The sequence below is a fragment of the Plecotus auritus genome, assembly GCF_963455305.1.
Source record: "Plecotus auritus genome assembly, chromosome: 8".
Lineage (NCBI taxonomy): Eukaryota > Metazoa > Chordata > Mammalia > Chiroptera > Vespertilionidae > Plecotus > Plecotus auritus.
In genome coordinates, this window is record NC_137782.1 from 6,459,367 (window position 1) to 6,473,771 (window position 14,405).

Sequence of the window (14,405 nt, forward strand, 5' to 3'; positions counted from 1 at the left end):
TCCTGCAGAGTGCACTCTTGAGCACTTTTGCCTCAACAGCGCTCTCATGTAGGCACAGGATGGAAGACATGTTAGGACTGAAATGGTTAAGAAGCCTGAAGGAAAAAAAATCTTCAACTCCTCAGTTAGATCCTTGTAAGTTTCATGTGAATTATACACTTTGAGGCTTACACCGTTGAGCCCCCAAATACTCTCACAGATGATAAACAATGTAGATCGATATCTTCTGAAGTATACAGCCACGCTTCCTTGCCTTCTTATACTGAGCATGGCTTGGTCTTGTTCAGATAACCCTATCTGGTCATCTGGGCAATACCGTTTTACTCTATGGCAACAGCTAAATGAATTCTTGTTGACTTGGCTCCATCCAGGTCTATGGTATTGGGCTGTGCTTAAGTGTTTCTCTGACACTTGATCTCTTGGGGGCCGTGGATTTGCTATGGGCCTTCTCTATTTAAACTGGAGTAATATTCCTACGTGTGACCAGTGCGTATTCCTTCAACAGCCCGCCACGCCCTGTCCTCGATGTACTGCAAAGTGGGGAATGAGGACCCAGAGGAGCAGAAGCGCTGAGTGGGGGTCTACGCATACACCAAGGTTCTCAGAGCACCACTGCTCCCAGCCACAGGCTCTCCTAAGCCTGGTGGGGGGGGAGGGGCGTGCAGGAGGCAGCCTATCAATGTTGCGCTCTCACATCAATGTTTCTCTCTCTTCCTTCCCCTTCCTCTCTCTCACAAGCACATGCAGAATCAATTTTGTGCAACCAATTAGAAATGAGGGAACTGGGTAAAAGGCTTCTGAATGAAGTACATGAGGTTTTGTAGAATACCTATTTCTAAACTCTTCCTTCAAAACTTATTTAAAAAGTGCGAGTGTACAACCATGTGTTAACCATGTCATCTAAATGAGAAATACTAAAATTCGTGGGAAGGTTTATTAAGTTCCTAAGAAATAAAAGTTGTTATACTTGCAAAAAGAGAAGCATTTGCAGTGATTCAAATTGAAATAAACATGGGGGAGCAATGAAAAATAAAAGCAGTTTATGATTTTGTTTTTAAATCAAAATGATCAAATAGCACATGTATATTCTACATCAAACTATGATAGAAAATATGGATTGTTTAAAATAGGAATTATCTGTTTTATAAATAATATATTAAACATGTAATATTTTGACACAATTTAAGAACTTACTTCAAAGTGTCCATTATCTGATCCAAAATTATCTTTGCCTTTTCTCTTTCTTCTAGTTCCTTATTCAATTTAGTTAATTTATCTTGATAAAAAGCTGTTTTATATTTAGCTGCCTCTATTTCACTATAAATTACTGAGTGTTGTACCTGGAAAAAAATATTCAGAGATGTTTCATGTTAAATTCTTGGGATTTAGGGGCACAATTACATTTGGCCATATGAACAATTAAAGGCAAATAATAACTTTTTATCAATAAAAGCAGTAACTGCCCTGGCGGCGTCCCGTGCACCGGGGCTGTAGGTCCTGTTCCTGGTCAGGGCACATGCCTATGTCATGAGCTCAGCTTCCCGCTGTGAAGGGGGCAGCCTATCAATGTTGCGCTCTCACATCGATGTTTCTCTCTTTCCCTCTCTCTCTCACATAAGCACATGCAGAATCAATTTAGTCAACCCGTTAGAAATGAGGGGCATCCATCCAAAATGAAATGTGCTTGAACAGTTTTCACTGGCACAAAGTGTAAATTGAAGTTCTTCGCGTATGAAATTTCTTACCTCAGTTTCTATAAGTGCTTCTTGGGTTTCCTTCCCCTTTATTTGCAATTTTTTCTTTGTTCTTTCCACATTTGTTTTAACATCGTCTCTCTTTGCAATGATATCACCTAGTTTCTGGGAGACATTCAGAAATTAAGATGTGGAGCATTTACAGGCCAATTATCCTGGTTTAGGTCAAATAGTTCTCCAGCGACATTCCAGTAACAACAATGTATATTTTGATATAGAAGGCAAGGAGCACCACACATGAATTACAAAGCATACAATGATACCCACAATCCCAACATTCAGACTGAATTACCTGAGAAAACCAAACCATATCAATTTTAGCTCAGTAACAACCACAAATAAACTCACATAGAAATGACAAATTTTCACCACAATATTTAAAATCTTTTAACCAAAAGTAAAACTCCAAATACAAATAATCAATTATCATTATAGAAAGTGTATAAAAAAACTCTCATTCTTTCCAAGGGTTTATGCTAAATACAGGTTCTTATAATATATAACTATTAAAGCATAATAAAAACAAAAATAATTACTAGACTACAAGAAGATAAAAAACAATGGCTATTATAAAATCAGGGGAAACAAAAGTCATTCGTCTTTTCTGGAATTCATTATCAGACTCAGATGACTGTACTGAGGCTTTTGCTGCGATTAATAAATTTCCATCGTTGATGTAAGGAGGAGTCCTTATCAAAGTCATTTCTCTCATCAGCCGTGGGCAAACTACGGCCCGCGGGCCAGATCCGGCCTGTTCGGCTGTTCTATCCGGCCCGCGGAGCCGAAAGAGCAGAGGGTTCTCTTGCTCTCCCCTCCACTCCTTTACTTTGAATTTATATTAGTTCACACAAACACTCCATCCATGCTTTTGTTCCGGCCCTCTGGTCCAGTTTAAGAACCCATTGTGGCCCTCGAGTCAAAAAGTTTGCCCACCCCTGCCTAGGTGTTAGTTCCATGAGCCCACCCAGCATTTGCTGTGTCCATGCTTCATGGACTTGTACAACCTGCCTCTTGCATGTAGGCTCAAGTTTTCTCAAGTCTATGATACAGTTAAACTTTCTCTTGCCTCTTCCATAGAGAGGCTTTGAGGATCAAAATAAACTTTCATATTAGGAACACTTTGCAGATCACAAAGATTTTAAAATACAGAAAACTTGAAATTCATTAAAGTCTTAACAATATAAAGTCACACCGTAATTTGCAATGATAAAAAAAAAATCCTGTTGTCAAAATGGCCCAAATGAATAATATGTATGTACTCCCTGCAGTTAAAGACGAGAATGTATAACTCTTACCACACCCTCTATTCTCCAAAAGACTAATGACATGATGTACACATATTTTTCTCCTAAATATTTCCTTGGGAAGGGCTGGTAATATCAGTTACTGCCATGGACTTGTTTTGAAAATATTTTACCGACATTTGCTTTATTTTTCATCCTAGCTGTTTTCTACACGCATCCAACATTTACCATGAAAACGTCAAGATGCATTGTATTTTATATTTGAGTAAAGACAGCTTTAGTTTTATTAATGAGCAGTGAAGACTCTGAATTAAATCTGCCAGAGAGGGCAATCACACCCAATAAATCACTACTCACCTATTGGAAACTGTGTTTCCTAACTACACTCGAAGAGACAGAGTAAGGTTCCAGGCCATAGCATTCGGAGTCCTTCTGTGTAGTTCCACTGTAGGTCAGTGGTGGACTCATGAAGGAGTTACTTATTCTGCCCACGAGTCTATGTCTTCCTAGGTGAAATCACAATTTTCCAAGTGGTTATCTAAAACCATATCTAGGCTTTGTCAACCTAAGCATTCCTGGGAATTAGTGCCTGGACTAATAGGAGATGCTTACATTGAAGTGCTCTTTGTGGATAGCTTTGATTTTCTCCGCATTTTCTTCCATCTGAAGCAGAGGATCCTCTATTTCCGCCAGGATCAGGGAGTAGATCGCTTTCCTCCTGGTGAGCTCCTCCCTCTCAAGTTCCTCTTCTTCTTGCAGGGAAAACAGTTTTTTCTGCCAACAAAGATGTAAAGTAGTTCATTCAGTTATTAATTATCTAGACATTTATTGTCTCCATCTTGCATCAGGCAGGAATATTTGCTGTTATTTGAAAACTAGTAGCCCTGGGCACGAATCCGTGTGCCAGTAGGCCGCTGCCACCCTCCTATAGCTCTCCGCCCACTGCCCCGCCCTCCTGTAGCTTCCTCCGTCCCCGCCCGCTCCCCCACTCATAGCTTGCTGCCCTGCCCCCTCCTGTAGGTCTCAGCCACCCTGATGTAGTTTGCTACCCCACCCTCTTGCAGATCCGTGATCTGGTCATTACGCGATCGGTCGTTACGCCTCAGGGTGTAATGGGTAATTAGCATATTCATCTCTTATTATATAGGACAAGTGGCCCAGTGCATGAAATTTGTGCACGGGGCAGGGGTGTCCCTCAGCCCACTCTGCACCGTCTCCAATCTGGGACCCCTCGAGAGGTGCCTGACTGCCCGTTTAGGCCCGACCCAGTGGCATCGGGCCTAAACGGACAGTCGGACATCCCTCTCACAATGCAGGACTGCTGGCTCCCAACCGCTCACCTGCCTGCCTGCTTGATTACACCTAACCGCTTCTGTCTGCCAGCCTGATCACTCCCTAACCACTCCCTTGCCAGCCTGATCAACACCTAACTGCTCCCCTGCTGGCCTGATTGCCCCCAACTGCCCTCCCCTGCCGGCCTGGTCACCACTAATTCTCCTCCCCTGCAGGCCTGGTCACCCCCAACTGCCCTCCCCTGCTGGCCCAGTTACCCCTGTCATCCCTTGCCAACCTGGTCGCCCCTAACTGCCCTCCCCTGCAGGCATGGTTGCCCCCAACTGCCCTCCCCTGATGGCCTGGTCACCCCTAACTGCCCTCCCCTGTTGGCCTGGTCGCCCCTAACTGCCCTCCCCTGTTGGCCTGGTCGCCCCTAACTGCCCTCCCCTGCTGGCCTGGTTGCCCTCAACTGTCCTCCCCTGCAAGCCTGGTCGCTCCCAACTGCCCTCCCCTGCAGGCCTTGTCCCTCCCAACTGCTCTCCCCTGCTGGCCTGATTGCCCACAATGGCCCTCCCCTGCTGGCTATCTTGTGGCAGCCATCTTGTGTCCACATGGGGGCGGCCATCTTGTGTGTTGAAGTGATGGTAAATTTGCATATTACCCTTTTATTAGATAGGATAAATGCCACCTTTAAAAGCAACTGGTATCAATATAGCCAATTTAAAGAGTGTACAGTTATTTACAAAAATGATGAGAAAAATATCAATGAACAATAAAAATCAAACATTCTTAAGTAAATATTAGAAGATAATAAGGTTAGAGAACACACTAACAATAAATATTGAAATATATGTTAATTCCTGAAATCGAAGACCAAAGAAAAGCCATCAACAAGAAGTTAATAACGAAATATTAAGCAAAAGAGCTGAGAGATTATAGAATTATTAAATATGCAAATAAATTAGGAAATCTGGCATTTTCAAACATATGGAAGTAGAGAAACACTGCTTTATATGTTTGAAAATGTCAAATTTCCTAATAGAAGAAAATGCAAAATTTGTGTTTCTTTCAAAGAGGACCAGAGGTGCAGATAATCTCAAATCATCTTTAAAAGTAACACTGTTTTGAATTGTTTTATCTCTGGATTTTAGTATTCCTATAACAATAATTTCAAATATTTATGCATTTTGAGGGGGAGACATTCTAGAAAGATGCCAGGGATCAAAACACCCAACCTGGATATCAAAGAATACGTATGTGGTGTAGATAAAGAGTAAAAAAAAAATTAAAACTGGTTTTATAACTATAATGCTTCTGTCTCAATTTTTTTTACATAGACAAACCATAGCATATTTTTCTTTCAGTGTTAAACAAGGAGATTCAATGGAAGGACACGAGAAGTGAAGGAAACGGGCTATCATCACAAAGCAAGCAAGAGGACACTTAGCAGCAAGCTCCCTCTGCCCCCTCACTGGACTGGCAGACACTCCCATTCCGCCCCAGAATGTGAGCTGGCTTGGAGGTCAGTCCCTTTCTGCATGACCAGACACCGCTGGTGCTCCACGGAGGGCAACTGTCCTCAGCTACGCAGAGAAAACTGCTGGCTTGCAAGCCAAGCAGTAAAAGATGCCTCATTACAGACAAATTTCAAATGCTAAGTGAAATGCAAATTAAAGGAAGAATAAAATATTAAAAGCAAATTAGGATTACCTGAAGCATCATTCCATTAGCCACTTCACTTCGAGTGATTTTTTTCAAGAACTCTTCTCTACCCTGTAAATCATCAAAAACTTTTAAAGAGGAGTTTTTATTTACATAATGTCAGAAAACATTTTTTAAAGACAACTGCTAACACGAGACACATTTTACTTATCCTATGTAATAAAAGGCTAATATGCAAAGCGACCTAACGGCAGAACGACCGGTCACTATGATGCACACTGACCACCAGGGGGCAGATGCTCAATGTAAGAGCTGCCCCCTGGTGGTCAGAGTGCTCCCACAGGGGGAGCACCACTCAGCCAGAAGCCAGGCTCACAGCCTAAGGATGTCCAACTGCCCGCTCCCCTGGGGGAAGTGGGCCTCAGCTGTCAGTGGGACATCCCCCGAGAGCTCCTGGACTGCGAGAGGGCACAGGCCAGGCTGAGGGGCTCCCCTGCCCCCAAGTGCATGAATTTCATGCACCAGACCTCTAGTGTTGTAATAAAAAATAAAATATTTGTTACAAACTGAGTACTAAAAACAAACAAGCCTGGCCTAGTCACCTTGGCTCAGTGGATAGAGTGTTGGCCTGTGGACCAAACCGTTCAGGGTTTGATTCCGGTCAAGGGCATGTACCTTGGTTGCAGGCTCCTCCCAGCCTGGCCCCTGGTAGGGGCTCTTGCAAGAGGCAACCAATCAATGTGTTTCTCTCACATGGATGTTTCTCTCTGTCCTTCCCTCTCTCCTCCACTCTCCCTAAAAATCAGTGGGAAAATATCCTCGGGCAAGGATTAACAACAACGACAACGAAGTAGTAACAAGCCTGCTGTTATTTAAGGCAAAGTTAGCATGTGATAGGATGCAGAATTTCAGTTCAAGGGACTTTGTACTTTATAATCTGCAACTAAAATGAGAGTAATCAAAAGGGAAAAAACTAGCCAGTCTTCAATTCCTCTTTTTAAAAACTATCCTTTTGTTTTTAATATTAATTTCCATAAAGAACACATTCAACTTAGAAAATGAGATAGATACAATTCAAGTTTGAAGTTTGCAAAATGGGATCAGATTTTTCATTTGGCTAAAATGCTTCGTTTTCCCCCACTTTTCATCCTCTTTTTGCTTTTTTTTTTACATCATTCCTTGAAAATCAGTGGTCAAAATATATTTGGAAAAATATTTGTGTTACTAGGATAAAGAGTTTTAAGTTCTTTTCTCAGTTGTGCACACACACCAGATTGGGAAATAATTCAAAATGTTTCTCTATTTTATTTTGAACCATTTTTAAAATTTGTTTTTATTGTTGACATTATTACAGATGCCACCCATTTCCCCCTCTTTGCCCCCTTCACCCAGAACCCACCCACCCCAGGCCTTCACTGCACTATTGGCTATGTCCACAGGTTATGCATATCTATCTATCTATCTATCTATCTATCTATCTATCTATCTATATAAAAGCCTAAGTGACCAAACGACCGGTCGCTATGACGTGCACTGACCACCAGGGGGAAGACACTCAATGCCGGAGCTGCCCCCCTGGTGGCCAGTGTGCTCCCACAGCGGGAGTGCCGCTCAGCTGACCACTGGGTGCCAGATGCAGGGCTCACGGTCGGAGACCGCAGCAGAGCAGCAGCGAACCTACCGAGCAGCAGTGGCAGGCGCATAGGGGCCAGGATGAGCAGGAGTGGCAGGCAGGAACGGCAGGTGGCGCTGGACTGCCAGTTTCGGCTAGATCCCTGTAGGCTACGCCAGGACCCCACTGGTGAACAAATCCGTGCACCGGGCTTCTAGTATGCATATAAATTATTTGCTTAATCTCTTCCCTCACCCCACACTACCCCTTTCCCTCTGAGATCTATCAGTTTGTTCCATGCATCCATATCTCTGGACGTACATAGTTCATCAGTTTATTTTGTTCATTAGATTCCACATATAAGTGAGACCATGTGATACTTGTCTTTCTCTGACTGGCTTATTTTGCATAACATAATAAATCTCCAGGTCCCTCTATGCCAGGGGTGGGCAAACTTTTTGACTCGAGGGCCACAATGGGTTCTTAAACTGGACCGGAGGGCCGGAACAAAAGCATGGATGGAGTGTCTGTGTGAACTAATATAAATTCAAAGTAAAGGAGCGGAGGGGAGAGCAAGAGAACCGGATAGAACAGCCAGATCCGGCCCGCGGGCCGTAGTTTGCCCACGGCTGCTCTATGCTGTCACAAAGGGTAACAGATCCTTCTTTTTTGCTGCTGTGTAGTATTCTATTGTATAAATGTACCACAGCTTTTTTGTCCTGATGGGCATTTGGGCTGTTTCCAGATCTTAGGTATTGTAAATAGTGCTGCTATGAACAAAGTGGTGCATACATTCTTTCTGATTGCTGTTTGGAGATTCTTAGGATATATTCCTGGGAGTGGGATCACTGGGTCAAAAGGCAATTCTATTTTTAATGTTTGAGAATAGTCCATACGGGTTTCCACAGTGGCTGCACCAGCCTGCATTCCCACCAGCAGTGCACGAGGGTTCCCTTTTCTCCACATCCCCACCAGCACTTGTTGTTTGTTGATTTGTTGATGGTAGCCATTCTGACAGGTGTGAGGAGATACCTCATTGTCATCTTAATTTGCACCTCCCTGATGATCAGTGACATTGAGCATTTTTTCATGTCTCTTGGCCTGTATGTCCTCTTTGGAGAAGTGTCTATCCAGGTCCTTTTCCCATTTTAAACTGGGTTGTTTGCCTTCCTTTCATTGAGTTGTGTGAGTTCTTTACACCTTTCGGAAATTAACCCCTTATCAGATGTCTCATCGGCAAATATGTTCTCCCGTCCAGTGGGCTCCTTTTTCATTGAGACTGTTTTGTTTGCTGGGCGGAAGCTTTTTGGTCTGATGTAGTCCCATTTGTTTATTCTTTCCCTTTGTTTCTCCTGATCTAAGAGGTGGGTCAGCAAACATTTTGCTATGTGAGGCGTCTGACGCCAGGGCGGACCAGAACCATGACCCTCACACGGTTTCTGGGGAAGAGAGGGCTAAGGCACCACGTGGCTATCACCGCCAAGCAGCCCTGTTCGCCAGCCTTCTTAGCCTTTTATTGTCACAACAGCTTGAACTAACATTAACCTCGAGATCCTATCAGCGGGTAAGCATCCTTGAGAAAGCACATGCCTCTACAAGGTCGGGTCTAAAGACTAAACAGAGATTCCAGCAAACACCCGGGGGCTCAGACTTGTTTGGAAAAGTCACGGTAGGGGCTGCCGCCTTCGGCAAGGTCCCCGACCTTTCGGAGAATCCTCCTTACAGACTTTCCAGCCAAGTCCCGTGCTTCCCCACAGTCTGAGATTTTACTGCCTATGTTTTCTTCAAGGATTTTGATGGTTTAGAGAGACTTACTAGTACAGTTAAGTCTTTTGTCCATTTTCAGTTTATTCTTGTGTATGGTGCAAGTTGGTGGTCTAGTTTAAGTTCCTTCTGCTTTAGAATCACACCCTGGAACCCCTTATTTGAGAGACAAGTTCGCTTGTAGATAGTCTGCCCTCCACATTTAAAAGGGATGCACAGCTTTGCAGAGGTAAAGTAGAGGTTCAGAAATGTTTCTAGTATCCCTCCTTCATTACAGCCTCATTCATAGCACCCTCCCAGGGTCTACAGAGACAATATAAAGAAACAATTCGCTAAGTCTCTCCTACAACTCTTCTTTTTCTTGGTATAGCAACTCATCAACATTATGCTTTCCTAAAGTGAAACAAAAACTCCAACATAGGAAAAAGAAATATTCTAAGGAAAGCAATAACTTTATTATATTACCTCACCTAAGGATATACCTACATCTAAAGCCAATTTATACAATGAAATATTTTGAAAATTTTAATAAAATTTAGTTGCTTCTTCTAACATGATAGCAGACATAGTGGTTTATCAATTTGTTTAATAATTAAGAGGGAACCAAATTAAAAATGCCTCTATAAACTGGAGAAAATATATCGTATTCCAAAACAGAGTGCTACATTTGACCTTTGTCAGAAACTAACTGACAGAGAGAGAGAGAGAGAGAGAGAGAGAGAGAACTGAGAAGATGAGCTGGGATGGTAAGCTATGAAACGGAAAAGATAAACCAATCCCAGATTATGCAGGTCTCTAAGGCACAATAAGAAAAACAGTGCCGTCTACTGGGCACGGGGTGTGTTTTAGAAAGGTCACTTCGGCTGCAATAAGGACTGATTCATTTTTTTTTCCTTAAAATTCACTCATTCAGCCTTCAAAGTCCTTTTTTTAATTTATAAACCAGTAAGACAGTAATTCATTGTTTAAATGAATTTAAGTCCCCGAACTTAAGGATATGAATATTATACAATGGAAGGCTGCTGAGAACAGTACCGGCATTAAATCAGTACAAATTGCTATAGACCTAACTTACACAGCTAACTAGGGAGTGGTCTCAGTAAAATACCGAATTGGTCTCCTCCACCTTCGTTCCTTCTGTGGGTGCCTTCCCTCATCCTAAGGGCTGCGGCTGCTGCATACATTTGCCGTTCCTGTACTGTTTAGGGCAGGGTCACCAAGCTTTCTCTGTAACAGGCTAGATAGGAAATAATTTAGGCTTTGGGGAATAATGTCTCTGTCCATTCTGGTTTAGGAAAAAAATTAAAAATATCAAAAAATCATGTTGAAGAGCTTGAAAGAAGCTGAGGGGAAGGGGGTGAGAGCACCTGCAATGCTGGGGAGAACCCGCATTAAAAAGCAATGTGGCCTTTGACCGGCTGCCTGGTTTGACCAGGCGGAAACAGCAGGTGGCAGCAGAGAGCTATTCTACGGGAAGCGCCTCCCAGGACAAAGGACGCTGAAAAGCAGAGTCTGAACAGTGAGTGCCTGTCCAGAAACTCACGTTCAAGAGAAAGTGGGGGTGAACACCACATATGGAGAGATGAAGGGCATAACTGAGGCAGTGGCAGCATGTGTGTTTCAGCGACTGGAAGGCACTAAGAAAACAGAAAACTCCTATTCTTATCTAAGCTCTGAGACCAGGAAGAGAGGGAAAGAGGTCTTAAAAGGCAGAGTTAAGTTCATAAAACAGAGTTTGGAGTTTGTGCAAATAACCAAGGGCCGGACTGGACCGGTGGGGCAGGCCGCTCTGGCTGCTCGCTGTGAGGGCACTTTTCTGGTGGCCAGGCCCCTAAGAGTCCACGTGGCAGCCCAACCTGGTTCTAAAAATAAACACGAGATATTATTTTGTCTTTACTTATAATTTTTTATCTTCACCTGAGGATATCTTCCCACTGATTTGTAGAGAGAGTGGAAGGGAGAGGGAGACACATACACACATACACACAGAAACATTGATATAAGAGAACCACACTGATTGGTTGCCTCCTGCATGTACCCTGACCAGGGCCAGGTGCCTGCAACCCAGATACGTGCCCTTGATCAGAATCGAACCCAGGACCCTTCAGTCTGCAGGCCGACACTCTATCCACTGAGCCAAACTACCTAGGGCTCTTTATTTTTTTAAAGGAAGGTTTTATGTGTATTTTGTAAAAACACTTTAAAATTATTAAACATAAACTAAAATAACTCAGATCCCTAAACCCTGAGATACGCATTATGCCTTTTTAGCATATTCCCTTTTAGGTCTAGGGGTTCAAGTTTTTATCTTTGGTGAAGTCAGCCTAGCGAGATCTTTCTCAGCCACTAAATATAGCCGAAGTCCCATTAACTTTTTAAAATTCAAAATTGAATAAATTTATAATTTATTCTCATACTCGTATTTAACTACTATTCTATTACTGAGAAATTTGTGTATTTAAATTTTCCCACCATATGCTAACTCTATTCATGCTTTCCATAAACACTTACTGAGTACCTACATTCTAAAGACACAACACATTTTTTCTAGCACTAAAAATAACCCTTAAACATCTAAACAAACTTAAAAGACTAGAAAATGGTCTGCTGTGAGACCATAATAGAATTAAACTAGAAATCAATAACACAAATATACTGGAAAAATCCCCAAATATGTGAAGACTAAATAACATATTTCTAAGTAAACATGTTCAAGGAATAAATCTCAAAATGTATGTGTTTAGCCTGGCCGAAGTGGCTCCGTGATTGAGCATCGAGCTATGAACCAGGAGGTCACGGTTTGATTCCCCATGGGGGCACATGCCCGGGTTGCGGGCTCGATCCCCAGTGTGGGGCATGCAGGAAGCAGCTGTTCAATGATTCTTGCTCATCATTGATGTTTCTATCTCTCACTCCTTCTCCCTTCCTCTCTGAAATCAATATATATATATATATATATATATATATATATTTATATTTATATTTAAAGGCATGTGTTTATTTATTCCACTTAGTTCTAGTTTTATTTTTTTAACCTGGAACAGAGTGGCCTGATGTTGTACTTTTCCACAAAAAGTCCAGTATGTTCAAATAAAACACCTTCCAAATCCTTGCCGCTGGCTGAGAAGCCTTCTTTTGAAGTGTGAACAAGTATTTAATGAGAGCTTTCAGCATCTGTTACACCAGCACAGTCTTCATATAAAGCTGGACGATTTTCTGTTTGTTCCATCCATAACATAACTGAACACCTACTACTGTTTTATTGATTTACCTCCCATCATTACTGGATAATTTTACCCTGGGGTCTTGGCTAATCTTGACTTTTGTGAATAGATCAGGTTATTGGAATTGAAGGTATTTAAAAATAGGGGTTAAGTCATCTTTACCATCTGGAAAATTCCAGAAACTTCTAGGTACCTTGATTGTTTGGAGTTCCTTCTAGTCTATGACTGCCTAAAAATTACCGGGCATTTTAGAGATGCATTCATTTGAGAGAACGTAAGTGGGAAACTCTTCCACTGAGCCTTCGGCAGGTTATTTTCAGAGCTAGCTTACAGGTACTATTGCTCTAACTAATTTCTAGAAGGCGTGAATTTAAGGACTAACTTCAGGCCAGGATCAACAAGTACACAAAGTTGTCTACAAGAAAAAAAGGAAGTCCAGACTCGGAAAATTATACAGATTTTCATTAATTAGTCATGAAAGACAGTAGGGCCATTACAAAGGCAGAAACCACAAACTTGAATTGCTACACACCTGAATTATCTAAGGCCTGCCTAGAAATTTATTTCAGTGCATTATCACCCTGACACAGATACACCTGTGTAATCATAGAAGTTTAATGTCCTGCATACTTAGCTCAGGGATGAGCAGAAGGAGCTGGCAAAGGGAAACGTTTCCTCCAGGGAGTAATTTATTCATGTTGTGTACTTCTCGTTCTCTCTCAGCTACCGTGGGGCAGAGGAGGCACCGGATGAACAATTCCTCCCATTGTGCTCGGGTAAAGCCAGGGGACACTTTGCTCTGGGTGGACAAAACAAGCCGGGGGAGTCTCACCACATCTGCACTCTGCCTACAAAGTATACTGTATGGCAACAGAAGGACGTAGAAAAATAACCACTAAATGCAACAGCTTTCTCGGTGAGAGTCTCAGGTTATTGAAGCAATGTTTCTGAAGAATTAAAGGTAGGTTGCAACAGCTATGGGAAAAAATGTGAATGAAGGGTTTCCTGTCAATTGAAAAAAATTAAAACACATGGTTAAGTGACTAAATAAATGGCTGGTGTCTTTATTGATATCTTCAATAAAAATGTTAATTGATGGCCATAAAGAAACACATAGTAATGGAAAACTCAAGGAAATTATAAACATCAACAGTAGTATAACACATGCTAAAGCATGTGTGTGTGTGTGTGTGTGTGTGTGTGTGTGTGTGTGTGTGTGTAAAATCATATGGCTTATTTTAAAATAATTTGAGGTTAATTTTTACAATATATAATTTTTATCATACTAATTTTAGAACATATAAGGAATGACAAACCCAATGAAAAACCCATGAGAAGGGACAATGGCATGACCCCCCAGGTCAGCTCAGCAGCTGGACGCCATGTGAGAACAGAACCCCAGTCTCTCGGTGCAGCCACAGCCACATGTCCTACATTTAGAGAGCAAGGGGTTTGGACATAGAACATGGGTTCTCTGTTTTACAGATTAATGGCATGATCGTAAGTCTGTAATAAGAAAATAGCCAGCGACGAAAGAAGGTGGGTGTGGCGTGTGAAGGGCGGACAGAAGCAGCCTGTGGAAGGAGTCCCTGTGTGTGCTGAAACGGAGCTGACGTTGCCAGTCCCTATGCCGAATGACGGGGAGTGACTGGTCGTTGTACCTCCAGTCAGTGAGGATGGATCGGAGGCCTGGGGGCGGTTGCTTCTGCACATGGTGGTCTACCAGCTGCGTGCTGCGCTGGAACCTAACAACCTGTGATCTTGATGCAGGTACGCCCTTTATTTGCGTTGCTAAGGGTACAAGGGCCCTTCCCAGCATCCCTCCTTCCTAGCGTAGCAGGAATGTTCGATATCAGATGTGTAGGAGGCA

General features: G+C 42.5%; 1 protein-coding gene across 1 annotated transcript in view; it reads right to left on the bottom strand.

The window, feature by feature from the left end:
• The window catches only part of CCDC178 (coiled-coil domain containing 178), a gene marked incomplete at both ends in the record, with an annotated part of 121,113 nt that overhangs the window by 36,916 nt on the left and 69,792 nt on the right, over nucleotides 1-14,405 (bottom strand). The window contains 4 exons of the mRNA XM_080683765.1: nucleotides 1,195-1,340; nucleotides 1,746-1,859; nucleotides 3,611-3,772; nucleotides 5,984-6,046. Coding sequence (XP_080539891.1) covers nucleotides 1,195-1,340; nucleotides 1,746-1,859; nucleotides 3,611-3,772; nucleotides 5,984-6,046 — 485 coding nt within the window. The remainder of the gene's footprint in view (nucleotides 1-1,194; nucleotides 1,341-1,745; nucleotides 1,860-3,610; nucleotides 3,773-5,983; nucleotides 6,047-14,405) is intronic.